Source organism: Convolutriloba macropyga, chromosome 9, assembly GCF_964194025.1.
Source record: "Convolutriloba macropyga chromosome 9, txConMacr16.3, whole genome shotgun sequence".
Classification (NCBI taxonomy): domain Eukaryota; kingdom Metazoa; phylum Xenacoelomorpha; order Acoela; family Convolutidae; genus Convolutriloba; species Convolutriloba macropyga.
The window spans coordinates 42109242-42130421 of NC_134476.1; the positions used below are offsets into that span (position 1 = coordinate 42109242).

The following is a 21180-nucleotide window of genomic DNA, read 5'->3' on the forward strand; positions in this document are numbered from 1 at the left end:
TTCAATAGTGGGCTTCAAATAACCACATTAGAGGTTAAGATATACCACTATTAAGATTTAAAGTAAAAAATGGCACCAGTTTCGGCGCACTTTTCATTTGACTTTTAGTATTAAATGGCCGCCAATTGAGTTGAGCTGCTTGAAATTGTGATTGAGAGAGAATTTTAGATCACGCGAAACGCAAAAAGTCAAGGGCGTAAAAGTCACTCGAAAAGTCAAAACCGTCAAGCAAAAATTTTGCATAAAAAAGACACACACGTTTACAATAATTGCTATGAAATTCGTTCAAGAGCAATTAATAACGTAATAATGTGCTTCAATGACTCAAAGGAAAACTAAACATAATCGACTAACGTCGGGCGAATTGCTCTCAAATGACCGGCGAGCGGTTGGCTTTGTCAGTAGCTAGGCACTGTTCAGTGAGGCTAGCTTTCGCTAAATTGAAGGCGCGTAAGTGAGCGCAGCGGGGGGGGGCACCGGGGGGCTGATGGGGTGGCAACAGTGGGGGATCTCTAAGAACCGCCCGTCGCACCATAAGTATAAGTCTCGAAAACAGATTCTGTGAATCGCATACTTGAAGACTAGTGAGCTGAAAGGCTCTAAGAGCACTTAATGCCCGCTGGGCGCTACATGTTTATCCCATTTTTGAGGACAAAAGTTCAAACGCGTCAGTTGAAAAATTGGTCAAGAGAAAAATCGCATTAAAAAAGACCTACAGGACTAATATAATTGCTACAAACTTCGTTTGAGAGCAATTAATCACTATATTTATTAATTATTCATTCCGGCTGTTATTCTTTGGATATCAGTCACAGCTGACCCCAGTAGAGATTTGTGTACCTGTGTAGCTTGAGGGCACAAGAACAAGTTTTCAAGACCCGATTGGTTGTGGCTCATTCACTCCTCTAAACCCAGATGATAATTTTTGTTAACTTTATTCTGAAATAAAAATCCCCTTTATCCCCTTTTTCCATTCCCATGCTACAAATGAATGTTGAAATATTTCGTTTAGAAGGCTGTTAATCTTAGTTTGGTTTCTCTTTGTTCCACCCCTGTGATGAAAAAAATTCTTTCACAATTTTTTTTTATTAATTTCCTTTATTTTATCACGAAATCAAAAAAGAAACGGTCATTTCTCCTAAACTAGAAAAGCTCGAGGGGTCAAGAGAGGCGGGAATGTATACAGGAGCAATCACTAATTTTTCAACTTCCAGAACTGCATGAAAACAGTCAAGTCCATTGGAATGTGACCCTACAGTTTCGAACTTGAGCATGTGGTTACCTAAAACTCACTTCAACTTCTATTTTAAATTTTAATGAAAAATCAAGATTAATTTACGCTAGATTTTGTTTTAAAAATATTATAGGTAACTTATCAACTGATTTAAAACTCTTTAGTTGAAACACTTCAGCGAACTAAATCAGAAGTATATGATAACGCCAGCCATTGGTTGAGACGGTGTGTAGGATATTAGCCGAAAATTCGATTAGGCGAAGCCAATTTCCGCAACATTAGACAAAAATTTCAGCTAAAGAATTGTGGAAATTAGGCGCAAGTCAATAAAAACATTTATACACGGTAGAATCCAATTGACGCTATACAGTACTCACATGCCCCTAACAATGGTCTACAAGAAAATGAGATAAAAAGGAGCTTTTTCATGGTGTTACAAACCAAGGAAAAATCAGGGGAAATAATTTTGGCAAAACTTACCAGGGAAGACTGGAAAACATGACTAAAATATATTTATTGCTTCGATTTAGAAAGTGGACAGCTCTGGTGGTGCTGAAAACTAAGAAAAAAAAACATTTACAAAAATGGGGAGTGGACTGTTTCTGGAATCTATTGTCATTTAAATACCAATTTTATGGGCACTTGAGGATTTTTCAAAGTCAATAGGATTGACAATCAGTGTTTTAATTGATCACAAAAAGTTTGTTGAGAAATTTCGCCGAATGGATATAATAATTGGCTTCGCATAATCGAGTTTTCGGCTATATTCCCTGAAGACGTCTTGACAGCTGGAGTTCTCCCTTTTCATTGAGTGCATTACGAGAAACGTAGACAATCATTTCATTGCGTAGATGATGAACAAGGTGGCAAATTGCAATCAGAATAATGCTCAAGTTTTTATGTTAGTGTGGTTGTTTTAGGTTATCCCCAGAAGAACAATGGCAAGAGTCTAATACCAACAGGGAAGTGCCAAACAGTGAGTGCCCACTCATGTGCCTCTTCACTCGAACCATCTCATGTTATCACTGTAAATTCAACAATGGCAAGGATACACCACTACAGACAGGCAATCATACACAGATCAGTAAACAACTATACGAAACGTCTCACTCAAGCACTCCAACAATGCAAACAGCAACAGTTCAACGAACAACGAGAACCACTTACAACAACCAGCAATCTCATTCTTCCATATATAGAAGAATTACGAAAACGTATCAAAATGAAACAAGAACTCATCTTCGGAACAAATTCCAATCTCTAACAGGATACTCACAACAGTTAAATTTTGATGTCTAAATCTAAAAAGTAGTATAGTGTGAGCGAATGGGGGCGGGGGTAAAAGTTTGTAACTATGTTTCATCATCATAAAAACGTTTCAATATTCGCCTTTCATATCGCAATGTCAAAAGGATTGACTATAAGTTCTTTTTTGGGAAGATGGAGCCTTTGCTGTTCCTTTCCAGCTTACGTTGCTCCTCATTTTGTATTGATTCGCTGTTGTCCACTTTAACGTTGATGTCTTGAAACCATGTTAACATAATGTCATTATGGTAATCAAACTGTGATGAAGGGAAAGACTGGCTTTCCTTGAAGGTCTCCTTTGCGGAAGGGGAAAACGTACTGCTTTTTGCACTTAACTTGAACTGCACACTGATTCATCCGTTTGCGTAAAATGAACTGCTTACAAGATGAGTTTGATAGTAAAAATGAGTTTTAAAGAAAACTTGTATAAATCAGGGTAACTGAAAACAAAAAGCAAAATTAACAAAGGAATGAAATAACCAAAATAACAGCACTGATATATCGACCAAAACAAAAAAACGAGAATTGAGAAACAATTTGTAGTCAATCAAATTTTTAAAACAAGAGATCTCGTAAAGCCAAAGAAATTACGTGTTCATCATGAAGAATATTTGTCATTCAGTTTTTCGGTATGACTACAGATAACGCATAAAAGATGTGATTTCAATAGCTATTAATGTCACAGGATAGAAAAGTTGTCAAAGAATAAAGGCGAGGAAATGTTTTGCAAGTACTATTTATATTGGAGAGCACTTGTAGTTCAAAAAAGCTTTGGATGACATAAATGGCTCTCAGCAGAGTCATTTGAACTTTCCTGTATGGAAGAAGAATGATGTCTTGAAGTCCGGCAGATCGTACACTTCTAATTTTTTCAAAAACTTAGCATGTTTCTCCTACCCAACAAACACCGTAGTGATTTACTTCACGTGAGTATGGGAACAAAATAAATTTCAGCTAAACCCTTGCTTACTAAACCCTTTCAGCTAAACCCTTGCTTACTTAACCCTTGCTTACTATGTTTGGTGACTTCCTCTTCAGCTAAGTCAGCTTTATGATGTCTAGCCTCCAAAGTTCTCCACAAATCTTTCAACAGTGCCGGGTTAATGCTTTGTTTTTATTCTTACTTGAGTGCAATCCACCTCAAAGGATAATCGATGTTCGTATCGTTGCTATAGTTTTAGATGTCGCTGCTTCATGGTTAGCCGCATAATCTAAATTTGTATGATTAAATTCAGAAATGATTAAACAAGCCGAAACTTTAAAAAAACAAACAGCCTTTTAAAAAATTGAATGAAAAACTGATTTTTTCGATCACTGACAAGTAGACAAATCGAATAGAGGACCTTTCATTATATTTTTTGGTCAAATTGCGCTTCTAAAAAGCGACACTTTTACGTTGAAAATGCGTTCCAAAATGCGTTATCCATTTTAATTGGGAAACCGGGAATTGAACATCAATTCCCGGCGAATGATTTACTACGGCAGTTCAGCCGCGCAGTCTGAAATATTGAGCAGCGAGCGCTGCTTGTTACAAATTTTGGTACGATATGGAACAAAAAAACGCGGTCAGTGTGGATGAATTAGTAATTTAATTAATTGGATGCAACTCCATGCAGGCCATGCAATGACGATAAGTTATACCCCCTCCCCCTCAAACGCTTGTTCGCAATATCGTACTCAAAAAAATAATAGGTCAATAGTGATATTGACAGGTTATCGTTTCGGCGAATCAGCTTTTTCACTTTGTGAAAGGTTATATATCATTAAATTTACTCCAATCGCTGCATCACAACTTTAACCTAATGTCTTAACTCGGAGACATTCATAAGTTAATGCACACCAATAAAAGTTTAAATAGGAAAAAAAGGCCAATATCTATCTTTCCAACAATTTTTCAAAATGGTGAAATATGAATACGAGGCCGGCCTTTTCGTCAAATTTCAACGTTTGGTATAAATTTATTTTAGTAAAATTGTTTATATCAAAAAAGTATTATACAAACAAATAAAACAAAGTGATTAATTAATTATAAAACAAGTTATAACACTTTTAAAAAAGTCTTTTACATTTTTAGTTCAGTAGGTTTCTTACAGAAAAAATATGAATACTTTGAAGCAAAAAATATCAAGCAGACGCTAAAATTGCAGAAAAAGAATAAGACAAACATTTAACTACTTTTTTCCTTAAACCTTTTATTTACTTCCCTTTTTCTACGCACTTAATATTTGTGGCTCTATGTATCTAAAAATTGGCTTATCTAAAATGTTTTTCTTTTAAACTTCATCATTAGTTTAAAAGAAAAACATTGGATAATTGACCAAACATTGTATAATTGACAAAAGAACAAAAATAATTTTTTAAAGAAAAGGCGGTGTTTTTATTCTATTTTCTGTTCATTGTTCTAGATGCTTCAATTGATTTTCTAATTTAAGCACTCCACTGGTTTCCATTCGACTGACCAATTCTCACAACAGAAAATGTGAAAGTCACCATTTTGAAAGTCACTTTGCCTCTTTGCAAGTTCACACTTTACCTTTTAACCCTACTGACTAATTTTTGGGTGTTCAAATTCATAAAAGCCTACATTGGTTCTTTAAAGGCCTTTAAGATATGAGAAAATCACTACTTAAGTAACGAACAAGAAAAATATTTTTTTACTTCATAGACTTAAATTAATTTTGATGCTGGAGTTTTCCAGTCACCGCATATTGATAAACAGCCCCATTTATTAGAAATAGTTTAAAAATCATTATTCATAGTTTTTCTTTGATTTGTAATGTAAATTGGAAAAAAAACTGAAAATATTCGAATACAGGACACATGAATCAAAAATAACCTCAATTTAATTCATTTATATTCTTTTGAATTTTTAACATTTTTAGGGAATATTTTAATTGCATCTTGACTCAAACTGTTGCTCAGACTTCATCATTGGTTTAAAAGAAAAAATTGGAGAAAAATTGGAGAAAAGAATTGATAAATTGAAAATGTCATTTCAACTTTTCAATTTCCTTTTTTAGTTCTTAAGATAAACACTAAGTTCACGTCCAATCGCTTATTTGTTTGTTAGGTTTAGAGTCTCTTCCTTGAAGTTGCTCTTTTTGAACTTCAAGTTTCTGTGAAAAGCTGTTTTACACTACAAAAAAATTGGCATTCCGATAAGAACTTTATCAACATGAGGTTCTGAATTTTCCATCATAAAAACGTCGAACGCAAGGTTGCTACGGAAAGGTCTTATATAATTCAGCTGAAACAGAGTAAACCAAAATAATAGCTATTCCAGCAGATGCAAAGGCTAGTCGTAAAATGGAAGTTGAAAATTTCAGTTTATGGCCATATTGACTTTTAAAATATATGGATTAGCCGTTTGGCGGACAACGGGAAAAAAAGACAACGCCGGATAAGCTCCAAGCGTTGCAGATAACCGAAGTTCGCTGAGTGCCATTGGAAAAATGAAGTAAAGCCCGAATATACAAGTGATCAGGAAACGCAATTCACAGTGAGAATTCCGATCGTAAAGTAAAAAATAGTATTTTAAAATCTCAGAAACTAGGGTATTGAACAAACAAACTGAATAGAAACAGAAAGCATCCCCGCATACTGCCGAAAAATAACCACGATTGAACAAAAAGCAGATTTGAAGTGGTTATGACGTCATAAGGTCGTAACAAGAATCGCGACGACGAAATAAAAAAAAACATAGCAGGACAAGGCCTGACGTACAATTCAAAGAATTTCATTGACTAAACAAATCAGAGTCACGTAACTTATTCTGAAAGATTGAAGCCATGTTTGACGCAAATTTTGACTTGACTTTTATAAGTACATTGCCACCAATTGAGTTATGCTGCATGAAATTGTGAATGAGAGAGCAATTTAGATCACAGAAAACTCACATAGTTTAAGTCAGTAAAATCAGATCAAAAATCGAACGGTCACAGCAAAAAATTTGCTTGCAGCCAACAACAAAAATTGCTTAACATAGCTGGCAGATTGCCAGAAAAATGCCGCAAGAGCTTCGAGGATCTGCAGTCTAAAAAAACAGTAAAAAAGACACCAAAAAATGCGTATTTTATTGAAGGCTGATAAGTTATATTTTTTTTATAAAAAAAAACTGTATAAGTTTTTGCTGCCTCTATTAGCTACTCTCTGATAACCTTCATTCAGAGTGACAAACACCCATTTGACCTTATCTCTTTGAATTAAAGTAAATAAAAGTCAATTTCAAAGTGAGGAAGTCATTTTTGTAAGTAAGGTAAGTCAAGTGTGACCAAAAAGTTAATCACGCGAATGAACAAAAAACTCGCTCCACTAAGAGCGAAAAATGACGTCACGCACGCTCTTCATTTAAAATTGCATGAATGAATGAACAAAAAGCAGACTTGAAGTGGTTATGACGTCATATGGTCGTAACAAAAATAAAAAACAAATATTTCAAAGAATTTTCATTGCCTAAACAAAAAACTAGGGCTAGAGCAGACTATGAGAGAATTGGGAAAACCCCTTCTAATAAATCAGATTAAAAAAATTTAAAAAAAAAAACAGAAAATCAATGTAAAAATGCCGCAAGTGAACAAAAAAGCATTAACAAGAAATGGAAATTTGGTTCAAACGAAAAACTAGGTCTAGAATGAACAATGAACGGATAAGAAAAACCATTTAGAAAAAATCCGATCCAAAAACTCAAAAAACAGTAAAAAATCAAAGTGAAATTGCTGCATGTGAACAAAAAACCACTGCCGAGAAAGCAAATTTTTGTTCGAACACCGCTTTCTCACTCTGCCTTAAAAATACAGCGAAAAAATTTTAAGCCGCGAAACCACTCGCTTTTTCGCTCCACTTCTTGTTTAGGCGTGACCAAAATCACTACTCCAATTTGACTTCAAAAATCGTGAAAATGTGTGAACAGATCATAAAAAAAACATAGCAGGACAAGTCCTGACGTACAATTCAAAGAATTTCATTGACTAATCAGAGTCACGTAACTTATTCTGAAAGATTGAAGCCATGTTTGACGCAAATTTTGACTTGACTTTTATAAGTACATTGCCACCAATTGAGTTATGCTGCATGAAATTGTGAATGAGAGAGCAATTTAGATCACAGAAAACTCACATAGTTTAAGTCAGTAAAATCAGATCAAAAATCGAACGGTCACAGCAAAAATTTGCTTGCAGCCAACAACAAAAATTGCTTAACATAGCTGGCAGATTGCCAGAAAAATGCCGCAAGAGCTTCGTAGATCTGCAGTCTAAAAAAAAACAGTAAAAAAGACACCAAAAAATGCGTATTTTCATTGAAGGCTGATAAGTTATATTTTTACAAAAAAACTGTATAAGTTTTTGTTGCCTCTATTAGCTACTCTCTAATAACCTTCGCTCAGAGTGACAAACACCCATTTGACCTTATCTCTTTGAATTAAAGTAAATAAAAGTCAATTTCAAAGTGAGGAAGTCATTTTTGTAAGGTAAGTCAAGGGTGACCAAAAAGTTAATCACGCGAATGAACAAAAAACTCGCTCCACTAAGAGCGAAAAATGACGTCACGCAAGCACTTCAGTTAAAAATGCATGAATGAATGAACAAAAAGCAGACTTGAAGTGGTTATGACGTCATATGGTCGTAACAAAAATAAAAAAACAAATATTTCAAATTTTCATTGCCTAAACAAAAAACTAGGGCTAGAGCAGACTATGAGAGAATTGGCAAAACCCCTTCTAATAAATCAGATTAAAAAAATTTAAAAAAAACAGAAAATCAATGTAAACATGCCGCAAGTGAACAAAAAAGCATTAACAAGAAATGGAAATTTGGTTCAAACGAAAAAATAGGTCTAGAATGAACAATGAATGGATAAGAAAAACCATTTAGAAAAAGTCCGATCCAAAACTCAAAAAACAGTAAAAAATCAAAGTGAAATTGCTAAATGTCAACAAAAAATCACTGCCGAGAAAACAAATTTTTGTTCGAACACCGTTTTCTCACTCTGCTTTAAAATTAGAGCGAAAAAATTTCAAGCCGCGAAACCACTGGCTTTTTCGCTCCACTTCCTGTTTCGGTGTGGCCAAAATCATTACTCCAACTTGACTTCAAAAATCATGAGAATGCGTGAACAGATCTTTTGAAAAAAGACAGTCCCCCAATACAATTCAAACTCTTTTGAATTGTAATCAAATTCTTTGAATTGTAAAAAATAACACGATGGCCCCAATAATAGCTGCTATTGCTTCGCGGCTATTAAAAAAATACTTCTACAATTTTCCAATACTGTTTTTACTGACACAACACAAAATTAAATTTAATTAAGTAGAAAGAACACCTAAACCACTAAAAAAACCACTAAAATAATAAAGTGCAACAAAAAAAACAAGCGTCAAACAAGGCAAAATGAAAATAGATCAAAATTGCGCCTTAAAGTCTAATGTTTTTATCACATGATCAAAAAGACCTCCACACGCACTAATACTAGGTTAGGTGATTGAGACAAACACCGTTATCCGATAAAGCTAAGTTAAAATTAATAGACTGCTTTGAAAAAGCCGCACGTGATCAAAACAATTAATCGCTTAGCGAATATTTTTCACACCTTTTCTTTGCTCTCTCTGAATAATCATAATCGAAAAGCACTTTAAAAAACTCTGCTTGTGACTTTTCAGCAGATTGACCTACACACGTGCGGCATTTGACTTCCTCTAAAACACATCCTAAGTTGGAAGTCATAGAAGTCTCCTCTTCAAGTCTATAAACAACACTAAAACGGCCGGCTGAGCAGATGAGGGCGTCTATTAACTGCAAATATCAACAAAACCATTTAATAATACGGTGAATATATCAATTAAAGGAAACGGTTGAGCAGGAACAATTATGATTACATTTTGATTTCTGACAATGATGAAGCACTAGTGCCATTTATGGGACAAAGTATAGATAAAGAGTCCAAAAGTATAGGGGTAAAAAGTCCATTGGATAAATTACTGGTAGACATAGGGATCAACAAGACAGTGAGACGCAATCTGAAACGGATCAAATTCAAAGAGTGGATCTATGTCACAGATTGTGATCAAATATTCCAGTTCAGAAAAAATCCGATCCAAAAACTCAAAAAAACCAGTAAAAAATCAAAGTGAAATTGCTGCATGTGAACAAAAACCACTGCCGAGAAAGCAAATTTTTGTTCAATTACCGTTTTCTCACTCTACTTTAAAATTAGAGCGAAAAAATTTCACGCCGCAAAGCCACTCGCTTTTTCGCTCCACTTCCTGTTTCGGCGTGACCAAAATCACTACTCCCATTTGACTTCAGAAATCATGAAAATGTGTGAGCAGATTTTAAAAAAAGACAGCGCCCCAATACAATTCAAATTCTCTGAATTGTAAAAAACCGAGAGACGGCCAATAATAGCCCCAGCTATCGCTGTGCGGATTTTAAACATAACCGACAAACGTCGGATGAATTGCTCTCAAACGACCAGCGAGCGGTTGGCTTCGTCAACAGCTAGCCATGGTTTAGTGACCTGAGAGCACTACCTCTTTATCCCATTTCTGAACGCGAAATTCAAATGGGTCAGACGAAAAATCGGCGAAGCAAAAAATTGCATAGAAGACAAACAGGATTAATATATTTGCTACAATTTGCTTTTGAGAGCAATTAACAATGGTTTCCTAAAAAAGGCCTGTTATATCATTTATGATAAAATATTTCAACTATAACTCATTGATGATGAGGATCAGAGATGATGACATTACGCTACATAACAGCAGCTGAAGTGCGGCATCAACAAAGAGAGAGAGAGAGAGAGAGAGAGAGAGAGAGAGAGAGAGAGAGAGTGAGACAGACACAGAGAGAGAGAGAGAGAGAGAGAGAGAGAGATAAAACGTGAACGAGAATAAGATGGAAAGGAACTCAAACCGAAAGAGAAAGAAAGAGACAGGAATATCTTCCATGATTGGATTCGACACTGCAACTTCTATCTTTTTTTTAACCTTGTTAATAAATAAATCATAAAAATAACTGAAAAAGGCAAAATTAAAAAAAGCTTTTCAACTTCGCAATAAAAAATTCGAAATCATTTTTTGTCTCGAAAATTCTGTCACGTAACCCATCTGCAAGACTTGAAAAAATTTGTTGGCCAGTAATGGTCGTTAAACTCAGAAAAGGACAAAAAACATTGAAAAATTTGAAAATTTGCAAATTTTAACAAAATCTTGCTAAAATTCAAGATATAAAAGCTTAAGAACCAATTCAATTCACTGTCTCAAGAGACTATCCGGTATCCCTGTTTCAAGCCTGAAAAAGTTTCACAGGCTCAAAAAGATCCATACACTTGGAATATAAAAATTTGAAAAGTTTAAATTTTGACCAAAAAATACTAAAATTGGAGTCACAAAAAATGTTGATCACCATCCCATTAACTCTAGAAACTATGCGCCAGCTTATTATCAAGCTTTGGAGGAGGTCCCAGGGCCTCTGTTGCCGGAAAAATTCAAAACACGAAAAAATTGCAAATACTTTAAAAAAATGCTTGAATTAGTGATATTATAGTCTTGAAGAACATTCCATTACATCTATAAACTATGCAGTAAAATATCATCAAACCCAAGAGGAAGTTCCGTGGCCTTTGAGGCTAGAAAAACCTAAAAAATGACAATATTCAAAAAATTGCAAGTTTACAAATTGCTAAAACTTGTAATATTAAAAAGTTGAAAATTGATTCATGACAAAAAAAATTCAAGTAACTTATTATCAAACCATGATGGAGGTTTTCTGAGCCTTGAGGCTCAAAAATCTGAATAATGAATATAAATGTCAAAAAATTGGAAAAAAGAATGGCAAAAAACATCAAAAATATGCTAAAATTCTTATTCTTGATGTCAAAATCTTGCAAGACATTCCATTTAATCTAGAAATTATTCAGTAACCTATTTTCAAACCCTAGAGGAGGTTCCTTGGCTCTTGAGGCTGAAAAATTTTAAATAACTACAAAAAATATCAAAAAAGTTGAAAAAAAGCAAGTTTTGCTTATCAAAAAATTTCTAAAATTTGTGACATTAAAAAGTTGAAAAACCATTCCTTGGCAATTAAAAATTTGTCAGTAACTTATTATCGAACTTCTTAGGACGTTTCCTGGCCCCAGGGTCAGAAAGACCTGAATAAGGATAAAAATGTCAAAAAATTTGAAAATATTGCACGTTTTGTCAAAAAATTGCTAATATTCGTGACGTTAAAACGTTGATTGGATGACCGGGGGTTGATTGGATGGGCATCACTGGGGTGGGAGGGGGGGGGGGGGCATTAGCGCAGAGGGGGGGGGGCAATGGGGGGGGTCAACAGTGGACGTGTCTTCAACCTCTAAGAACCGCCCTTCGCAGCATAAGTATAAGAATAAGTCTCCAAAACAGTTTGAGCTGAAACAGAGCTGAAAGGCTCTAAGAACACTTAATGCCCACTGGGCGCTAGCTGTTTATCCCGTTTTTGAGGACGAAAAGTCAAAAGCATCAGACGAAAAATCGGTCAAGCGAAAAATCGCATAAAAAATACCGACAGGACTAATATAATTGCTACAAACTTCGTTTGAGAGCAATTAAAAACTTTGTTAGAATACAGGAGTATGACTGTCCGACAATACAAAATTTTGTTGACCAAAATCTATGGAACTGAGAAGCAAATTGCGACTTGTTGCATCACAATGTCCTAAGGAAGACGGCTAGCTTTGATGATTAAAAACAGCACTCCAAAGTTGCGAAAATATTTACTGCAGATGCTCTCAAAACCCACCTGCAAGCATGAGATCAATAGTGGAAGAATATTTTTTTCAAATTTCTACAGTAAATAGTAAGTGACTAACCCTCTCGTAGCTTGTGCATGGCTTCCTCCTGCTCTCGCCTCTTCTGCTCCATTTCTTGCTGTCTCCTCAAAATGGCCGCTTGTTCACGCTCTTCCTTTGTCAAGAACACTGGCTGAAATTATCGAAATGATCAACAACAAATAAACATACCCAGCAGACTGCCGGAAAATAGCAACCATTGATTCCCATATCACCGACTGGGATTGGAGGAACACAAAAACAAAGATAAAAATTGATTGTTGAACAATAACATTTTATAAGTGCTAATTATATTAAGACTGATTCAGTAGTTAGACATACTCCTTTTCTTTAATGAGAGGAAACAGGGGGCTATTATCAATACCAATGAGCATCAGGGATATTAATTAAGACTTGTAAGAACGAAGTTCATGTAGCGGGCATCTAAAATTGGGCTTTATAGGTTTATCCCGTTTCTATTTTGACTTCGTTTTTCAATACCAATTCTGTTGTTTAGATTGCTTTGCTGAGCAACTGCAGTTTAAAAGTACTATGAGCGGAACGAGAGAAGAGAGAAAATAGCCTAGAGAAGTCAAAAAGATTTCATGCAAATGTTGAACAAGCTGTGAACTAAGGTTAAGCGAAACAAATTTTTACTCAACGCAGCAAAAAACATAGGAGGACAGTTCCTGACTTACAATTCAAAAAATTTTTATTGACTAAACAAAAAAACAAGACCTAGAATGGAAAATGAATGGATTGGGAAAACAAAAAACAAGAGCACAAACAATGAACAAAACTGTAAAAATCAATGTCAAAAAGCCACATGTAAACAAAAAACCACTAGCGAGAAAGCAACTTTTTGTTCAAATTCCATTTCTCATTCTACTTTGAAATTCGAGCGAAACCTTACGCCAAAAAAACACTCGCGTTTTCCTGTTCCGACGTGACCAAAATCACCACCTCAATTTGACTTCAAAAATCATGAAATGTGTGAACAGATCTCAAAAAGACAACGCACCATAATAATTCAAAATTTTTTAAATCGTAAAAGGAGCGCTATAATAGCCGGCTGAGAAGTTGAGGGCCGCTATTTAACGGCTAAAGTAATGTGTATATGATTGCCTCCATATAAAAGACCCAACTCCATCCATGCTTAAATTTGCAAATTTTTTCATTAAATTAAGCTTATTTTACTAATATTTTCAAAAATTTAATATTTCTTATTTTACTCTAAAACAATAAAAAATAAATTTGCATATATATTTTCTCTATTTCACTGATAGAATCTAAATTTACCATTACTATCTCTAATGCCTTTATCATCAAATGGATCTATAGCTATCTTGTATTGTTCTTTTGTTTCTAAATGATGTTTATTACTATCAATAGTATAATTAGTTACATATTTAGTTTTACCTTCATATACAGCATTAAAATTAGCAAAAATAAGACAAACCCGCATATTCGCGCATACCATGCGCTCCGCATTGTTGCTCATTATTCTGAGTAGGGAGACAATGCGCATGCGGATATGCGCTTATCACTTAATTTTTTCGAAAATTTTATTAAAAAAATAAGGCTAGAGATAAGGTTAATCTTCTAATAATTTATCTATATCTACAGCTTTGGCTATTAATTTACAATAAAATAAAAAATATTTAAAATACACTGATTGTTCTTTAATATGCGAGGCACGTTCCCTGATAGGATAAATATCCTTAGTTAGATCTATATTCTTATGAGAATTTTTTATACAGCTCCTTTACCCACTAAAGCTAATAATCGAAGGACAACATTCACACTTAACTTTAGTTGAAATACAATCTTTACATATTGACTTTTTTTATCAAAATAGGTTATTTGTTTTATAACTCAATTAGAATCAGTGAAACTGCTTCGCAGATTAGAATTAGAATAAGAATTAGAATCAGAATTAGAGCTAAAGATAGAGCTAGAGCTGAAGATAGAGCTAAAATTAGAGCTAGAGCTAGAACACTTTGAAGCAGTACCTCTTAACTTAGAAGAAATTTCTTCCACGCAATTACCTCTTATTGTTTGATTTCCACATTTACACTTACCAACTTTATCTTTATGTTCTACTTTATAAGGAAAAGGCAAACTGTGTAGGGTGCCACATCCATAATTACAATCTAAAAATTTTATATGCATTATTTATAAGGAATTAAATTATAATATATTAATAAACTCATATAAACTCATATAAATTCAAACTTAAAAATATAATTATAAACTCTATATCTAATCAATAGAGTTTCCCTACCTAACCTATTAAGAGTATTATATTTAAATCTTTTATCTACAATCTTTTCATTACTCAATTCAGTTTCATCACTAATAAAATTTATAATTTCATCTTTAAATTTTTGATTATTATTATATAGATTATTCAAATTATCTCTACCCCTTTTGTTTAGAGCTTCAGTATCTTCGTCTATGTATTCATATTCATCTAGTTGGATTGATTTACTAGATAAACTATCTTATTCACACTCTTCATATGAAGGTGGCGACCCTTCTTCCCCCAACCCATAGTTCAATAATGCGCCCGTTCTATTTATCACATGACTTGCATGTGCTGTCACTTGTGCTGCAGTTCTTACTGCTGGATCGGGTTTAATACAATCATATATCATAAAGAATGAAGCTATAACTCCACTTATGGTCGATAATGTCTTTATACCATCAGCTTTAACTGTTTCTTTAGTTAGAACATCATTCTGAATTTTAAAATCTCTTGAAGCAAGAAGTTTATTAAAATAGAACTGATAGTTATCTGCATTAATAATACTTCTATCTGTAGCATTAATCATTAGTGGTTTCATATATGCTATAAGTTTATCTATCTCTTTACTACCTAGTTCATCTTTTAAACTAAGAGCTTTCAAGTCCATAAAACCAATTCTCGAGTCATAATTCTATTTTTATCAATAATAATAAAAGTACGCTCTTTAATATTGTACATAATCATACAACGAAGTTCATCAGCCATTCCATTTGTACAATTATAAAAACTATTATTTAACTCTTGAATTACACCATGGAAGTCATGCTTGCACTCATATGTTGTATTAAAATTCTTAAATAGATCTGGTCCATAATAAGTTGTTATATAAAGAGTATCACAATTCATTCTGGACATATTATCTATGAGCTGGTTTATGGCACATTGCAATCACTTGAATATTATTATGTCTTCCTTCTGTAAAATAATATTTTATATGGCGACTAAACTCACTACCCATATCATCAAGAACAATTATACTATTTTTGAATTTGTCTATATTTTCCATTGTAATCATATTTATATCACCCATTTCAAATCCAACATAGGGAACACCAGTCTCGGGATTAATCCAATCCCTTTCATCTTTACATACTATTATTATGGGTCTTTGACCATCTGAGAAGCAGGTTCCCTGATGCTCTGCCATATTTTTGTCAATTCGACCTTGCTCTATAATATTTTTGTCAACTTGACCTTTCTCAATAATATTTTTGTCAACTTGACCTCGCTCTATAATGTTTTTGTCAACTTGTTCCTGATCCTGATTGGACTTCACTGATGCTTCACCATCAGGCTTCACCGAGGAATTGCCATTTACGTATAACTTTAAATATTGTCTAACAAAATAAGTCTTCCCCGTACCAGTAGCACCATAAATAATAGTATGTAATGGCGATTTTTCAAATTCAAATCTAAGTACTCTTCTATTTATAAACCCGCCAAAGTTTTCATCTAGTCTTGTATATTTACTTGGCATCGAATCATATATTATATAACAAACCGCTACAACTAACAAGAGTATAAAAATTAAAGATCCTTTCTCCATTTTTATAATTAAAATATTGACTTATATTAGAATCAGTGAAACTGCTTCGCAGATTATAATTAGAATTAGATTTATAATTATAATGAGTGAAACTGCTTCGCAGATTAGACTTACAATTGAACATTAATATTAATTATATAAAAAAATGCTTATTTTAACTTTTGAAGAATTCATTAATGAATTTCGTATTAATAATGAACCAATGAGTAATATCAGAATAAAAGATATAGGTAAAGATATAAGTCTAACTCCAATTGATATAATAATGAGAGATGAGAAACCAGATAACATTAATGACATCAACTTCAACATTATTGTTAATTTACATCCGACTGATGGCACTCATTGGGTTTTCGTTATAAGAAGGGGAGGTGGAAAAGTTTATTACTTTGACAGTTTTGGTGTTGAGACCCCACCATTATTCTTTGAAGAATATGTTGATCTAGGTTCTAATGAAAGAATACAAGAGGATGATGAATCTTATTGTGGGGCTTATTGTTTATATATGATCTATCTTATCGATAGAAGAGGGTGCTTTGGATATTCTAGTTAATCAAGTTAGATGTCCTGAAGTATATAAAAAGTGTCAGTGTTTGGGTTGTAAAGCTAAAGGTAAACTCGAAGTTAATCAGCGAACCTGCTTGGCTAGCCACGAGCAGAGCTCGTTTGCAGATGATAATAATGATAATGATAATGGTAATGGTAACGGTAATGAGGGAACCTGCTTCGCAGATGATAATGGTAACGTCAATAACAATGATAATTATAATGAAAATGATAATAATAAAGATAAAGATAACTAGGGAACCTGCTTCGCAGATGGTATTGTCAATCAGGGAACCTGCATGGCTAGCCACGTGCAGAGCTCGTTGGTAAACCACAAACGGAGTCTGTTCGCAGATCGTAATAGTAAACAAGAATCTCCTTTATCATCAGATGGCTAAGTGTGGTCGGAGACCCATGATAATGATATAATATTTACTAGAACCAAACAAAGAGATAAAGCTTGTTCACAATGTAGATGTTGATGTGGTAATAGCTCTGGGATTGTTGGTGTGAGGAAGTTGGTGAGTCGTACTCCAAGAAATAGTGTAAATAAATTATAAATCGATGTTAATGGAAGTCTTCAATCATAGTTAACTGATAGTAATATAACAGTCCGTGCCCCATTCCCAGAAAATCTCAGATGTACAATATCTGGTCCTAGTGAATATGGAAAGACAGTCTTATTAAAGAATCTATTTATACCTGGCACACAATTTGATAGGTTATATATCATTGGTCCTACTGGTAGTCAATATAATGATTTAGAGTATAAAGATGGTAAGGAACCCGCAAGGCAGATTATATTGATTCAAGATATAAAAGAATTACCCCACCCTGATAAACTACCGAAAGATATAAAGAAACTCATGATATTTGATGATGTTATAGCTAAGGAACCAATTATTAATGAATACTTTTGTAGAGCTAGACATGAAAATTGTGATATATATCTTAAACAATATATATTCTCAGCAGATAGACAGAATGTTAGAGAGAACTGTAATCTATTCATTTTCTTTGAACAAATGGGCAAAGCCTTTACTGCTATATACTATGATCACTTTACTGGATCTCAACTTAGTTATGATTTTAGTAATATATCTGAAAAGGAATGGTTTAGTCCTTATAATTACATTGTCATTGATAAATCTAAAAATAGATATGATTGTGGTAAACTAAGAATTAATTGGGATTGGGTACTTTTATAATTAATTATAAGTATAATTATGAGTATAAGTATAAGTAAAAGAGTAAGTCTAAGTCTTTATTTATGACTAAGCCTATTATGACTAAGCCTAAGTATAAGTCTTTATTTATGACTAAGTATAAGTATAAGTCTTTATTTATGACTAAGTCTAAGAGTAAGTCTAAGAATAAGTCTTTATTTATGACTAAGTCTAAATCTAAATCGAAGTCTAAGTCTAAGTCTATATCAGATGCAAAGTAAAACTCAATACATCCAGATTGAAGTCTATAGGTCTTCCATGCTCATCTTTAATATGAAATTCAATATATTCCATTCTATCTTTAGTTACATTTTGATACAAGATATTAGTTGGTATAATATTTATCAAGTAACCTGGTGGTTCTGTTAGAGTAAAAGTATATAGCATGTCTATGTTAATCCCATTATCTTTAACACCAGTTATCACATTACAATGAATGTTAATAGTACTAAAACCCATAATATCAACAACAATTTTCTGAGATGTATATTTACCTTTTAAATAAACTATTTTTCTAGAGCCCAGTAATGGGGCTATTGAATTTTCTATGTCAAAGCTAATTGCTCCCTGTTTTATTTCCATTAAACATTTCATCGTATTCTTATCAGGTTCTATTATAACATTACCATCAGTTTCTTCATTTATTAATTCTGCTATATCAGTTAAATCATATGCTCCTGGTGTAATAATTGAATATAGCAATGGGATTCCTTTATAATTATAATTAAGGACAGATGTAATGTTTGAGTCAGTGTTATTGTTTTTGTTAGAGCTAAGAGGTTCTGCTCAAGTTAAGTGTGTTCTTCTTTAGTTTTAGTTAAAGCTTTATGTATCTTTTGTAGTACCCATAAGATTAAATTGTCAGTCATTTTTGACTTATATGGATTTAAATTTGAATACAACTTATGGTTATAATAATGATATACACTAAGTAAGATTATAAAATATAAACCAAATAATCTGGCAACAATGAATACAATCAATACTAACATCAATATCATTCTCAATAAAGAGAATCATTTAAATATACATGATTCTTATCTAGAGATAGAGTTTGTTGTATCAGATGATGCTGGTGGTGTATTTGCTAATGATTCTAATATCAGATTAGTTAATTATGGTATAATGGCATTGTTTAGTTCAATTAAGCTTGAAACTAGTGGTGGAAGGACTATTGAATATATAGATCATTGTCATCCTAATCTATTATAAGCTATTAACTAGTACCGATGATGAATATGAGAGTGGGTATGTTAGAAATCAAGGTAATAGGGATAGTCAACTCAAAGGTGATCATGCTGCTGTAGAAAGAGGTCATATGTATATGATGGTTAAGATGAGAGATCTATTTGGTTTTGTAAATAATTTAGAAAAGATTATATATGGACTAGGACTTAAACTAATATTAAAGAGAAATAATAATGATAGAGCTCTATATAGAATTAATGCTGGTGCTGCTGCAGTAGCTAATGATGCTAATATAGAAATTAGAGATATATCATGGTGTGTACCTAGTATTGATCCTACTAATGATAAGAGAATTATTGTACAAGAATGATTAAATAAAAAGAATAATATTGACTTCAGTTATTATGAAAGAAAAACATTTTATAAGAATGTACCTAATGCTACTAACTTCTTATTTGATCTTGGTATGGAAACTGGTATGGAAAGACCTCAATACATAATAATTGGTTTTGAAAATAATAATGTTAATGAACAAACTCATGATGCAAGTACATTTGATATAATGAATGTTACTGAATGTTATTGTAAGATTGGCAGTGAATTTTATCTTGAGGATAGAATGAATATAAATTATGGCGCTAAAAATTATAATGAGGCTTTTAAAGAGATTGTTAATTTCAATAAAGATTATGGATTACCTCATAATATTAAACCATATATAAATCATAGAACATTCAAAAGTAGTTATAGAATATAGGTATTTGATACTAGATATCAAAATGATCATATAGGACCACAACCAATACAACTTAATTTTAAATTTAGTGCTGCGGCTGCAGATATTATATGTCATGCATTAGTGTTAACTAGAAAGGTTATTAGTATTAATAGTGATGGTAATCAGATGGTTGATATAGTCTGATAATTATAGTTATCTGCGAAGCAGGTTCCCTGATAGTTAATGACTTAACCAATGATAATCAAACTATTATTTGATGATAATCGAACTAGTATTTCCTACTAGTTCTAACAAAACCTTTAGCATAAATAATATCTAATTTCTTTTTATTCTCTAGAGTCAGTCCCTTAGCTTCAAGTTTAGTTTTAGGCTTTGGTTTAGTCTTAGCCTTAGGTAACGGCTTTGGCTTGGGTTGGGGAAGGGCAAGCCTTGTTTCACCAATCAAGGGCGAAGCCCCTTTAACAACAAAAGGATTATACTTTTTCACTTCCTATATTTATATTTAAAAAATTAGAAAAATGAGTAGCTTTAATAAATTTAAAACTAATTCTTATTGTGTTGGTGGTGGTACTGGAACATTATAGTGGTACTAATAATATTCGAGGGGTTGTTTCAGCTAAAGGAACTAAGATGTTAAAGGGTAATTGTGTTAAGTGTAGAAAGAATAAGTCAATGACAGTATCTGATGCGACAATAGAAGCAGAAGGATTGAAAGATTTCTTTAAGTGTTGTTAAGGCAACAGTTAACTTTGGAAAGAAAGTTGCTAAAAAAGCTGTAAGATCATTAGAAATAGCAAGTAAAATAGGAAGTGCAGCTGCAAGTAAAAACCTTAAAGCAGCTCTATCAGCCACACCTGATTTAATTAAATTTGCAACTACCGGTGAAGGTATAAAAGTAGTACAGAAACGTAGAGGGTTATATTTAGGTACAAAAAAAAGATAATAAATTTTATTAGAATTTAAAGATTAGAGTTTAAATAACTATTACTATGACTATAACTATGGCTACGTATAAGTTAAGTATAAGTGTAAGTGCAAGTGTAAGTGCAAGTGTAAGTGTAAATCTATCAGTGGCATGCCACGGACAAAGTCCGTTCGCAGATGACTAATATATATATATATATATATATATATATCTATATATATATATCTAATGGTAAAAATTAATACTAGTTGCTGTAACAAAAGCTGCTGGTATAGGATAAGGTAGTCCTATACCTGTTAATGCAGCTGATGTTGATGTTGCAGTTGTTGCTATTGATGATAATAGTATTTCTGTTATCTCAG

The 21180-nt window shown here is 33.1% G+C and overlaps 2 protein-coding genes across 5 annotated transcripts in view; one reads left to right on the plus strand and one right to left on the minus strand.

Annotated features, from left to right (window-relative positions):
• The window catches only part of LOC142345792 (uncharacterized), a 36222-nt gene extending 32710 nt beyond the window's left edge, over positions 1-3512 (plus strand). Inside the window, exon 6 of one of the 2 annotated variants that reach the window (XM_075398149.1) lies at positions 2155-3512. In XM_075398149.1, the coding sequence (XP_075254264.1) occupies positions 2155-2498 (344 nt within the window). In that variant the 3' untranslated portion in view covers positions 2499-3512. The remainder of the gene's footprint in view (positions 1-2154) is intronic. The other variant, XM_075398150.1, reaches the window with a different exon arrangement.
• Positions 1-21180, minus strand: part of LOC142345791 (putative ATP-dependent RNA helicase DDX23) — a 160511-nt gene that overhangs the window by 121836 nt on the left and 17495 nt on the right. For all 3 annotated transcript variants that reach the window (XM_075398148.1, XM_075398145.1, XM_075398146.1), the window contains exon 4: positions 12383-12494. In XM_075398148.1, the coding sequence (XP_075254263.1) occupies positions 12383-12494 (112 nt within the window). The remainder of the gene's footprint in view (positions 1-12382; positions 12495-21180) is intronic.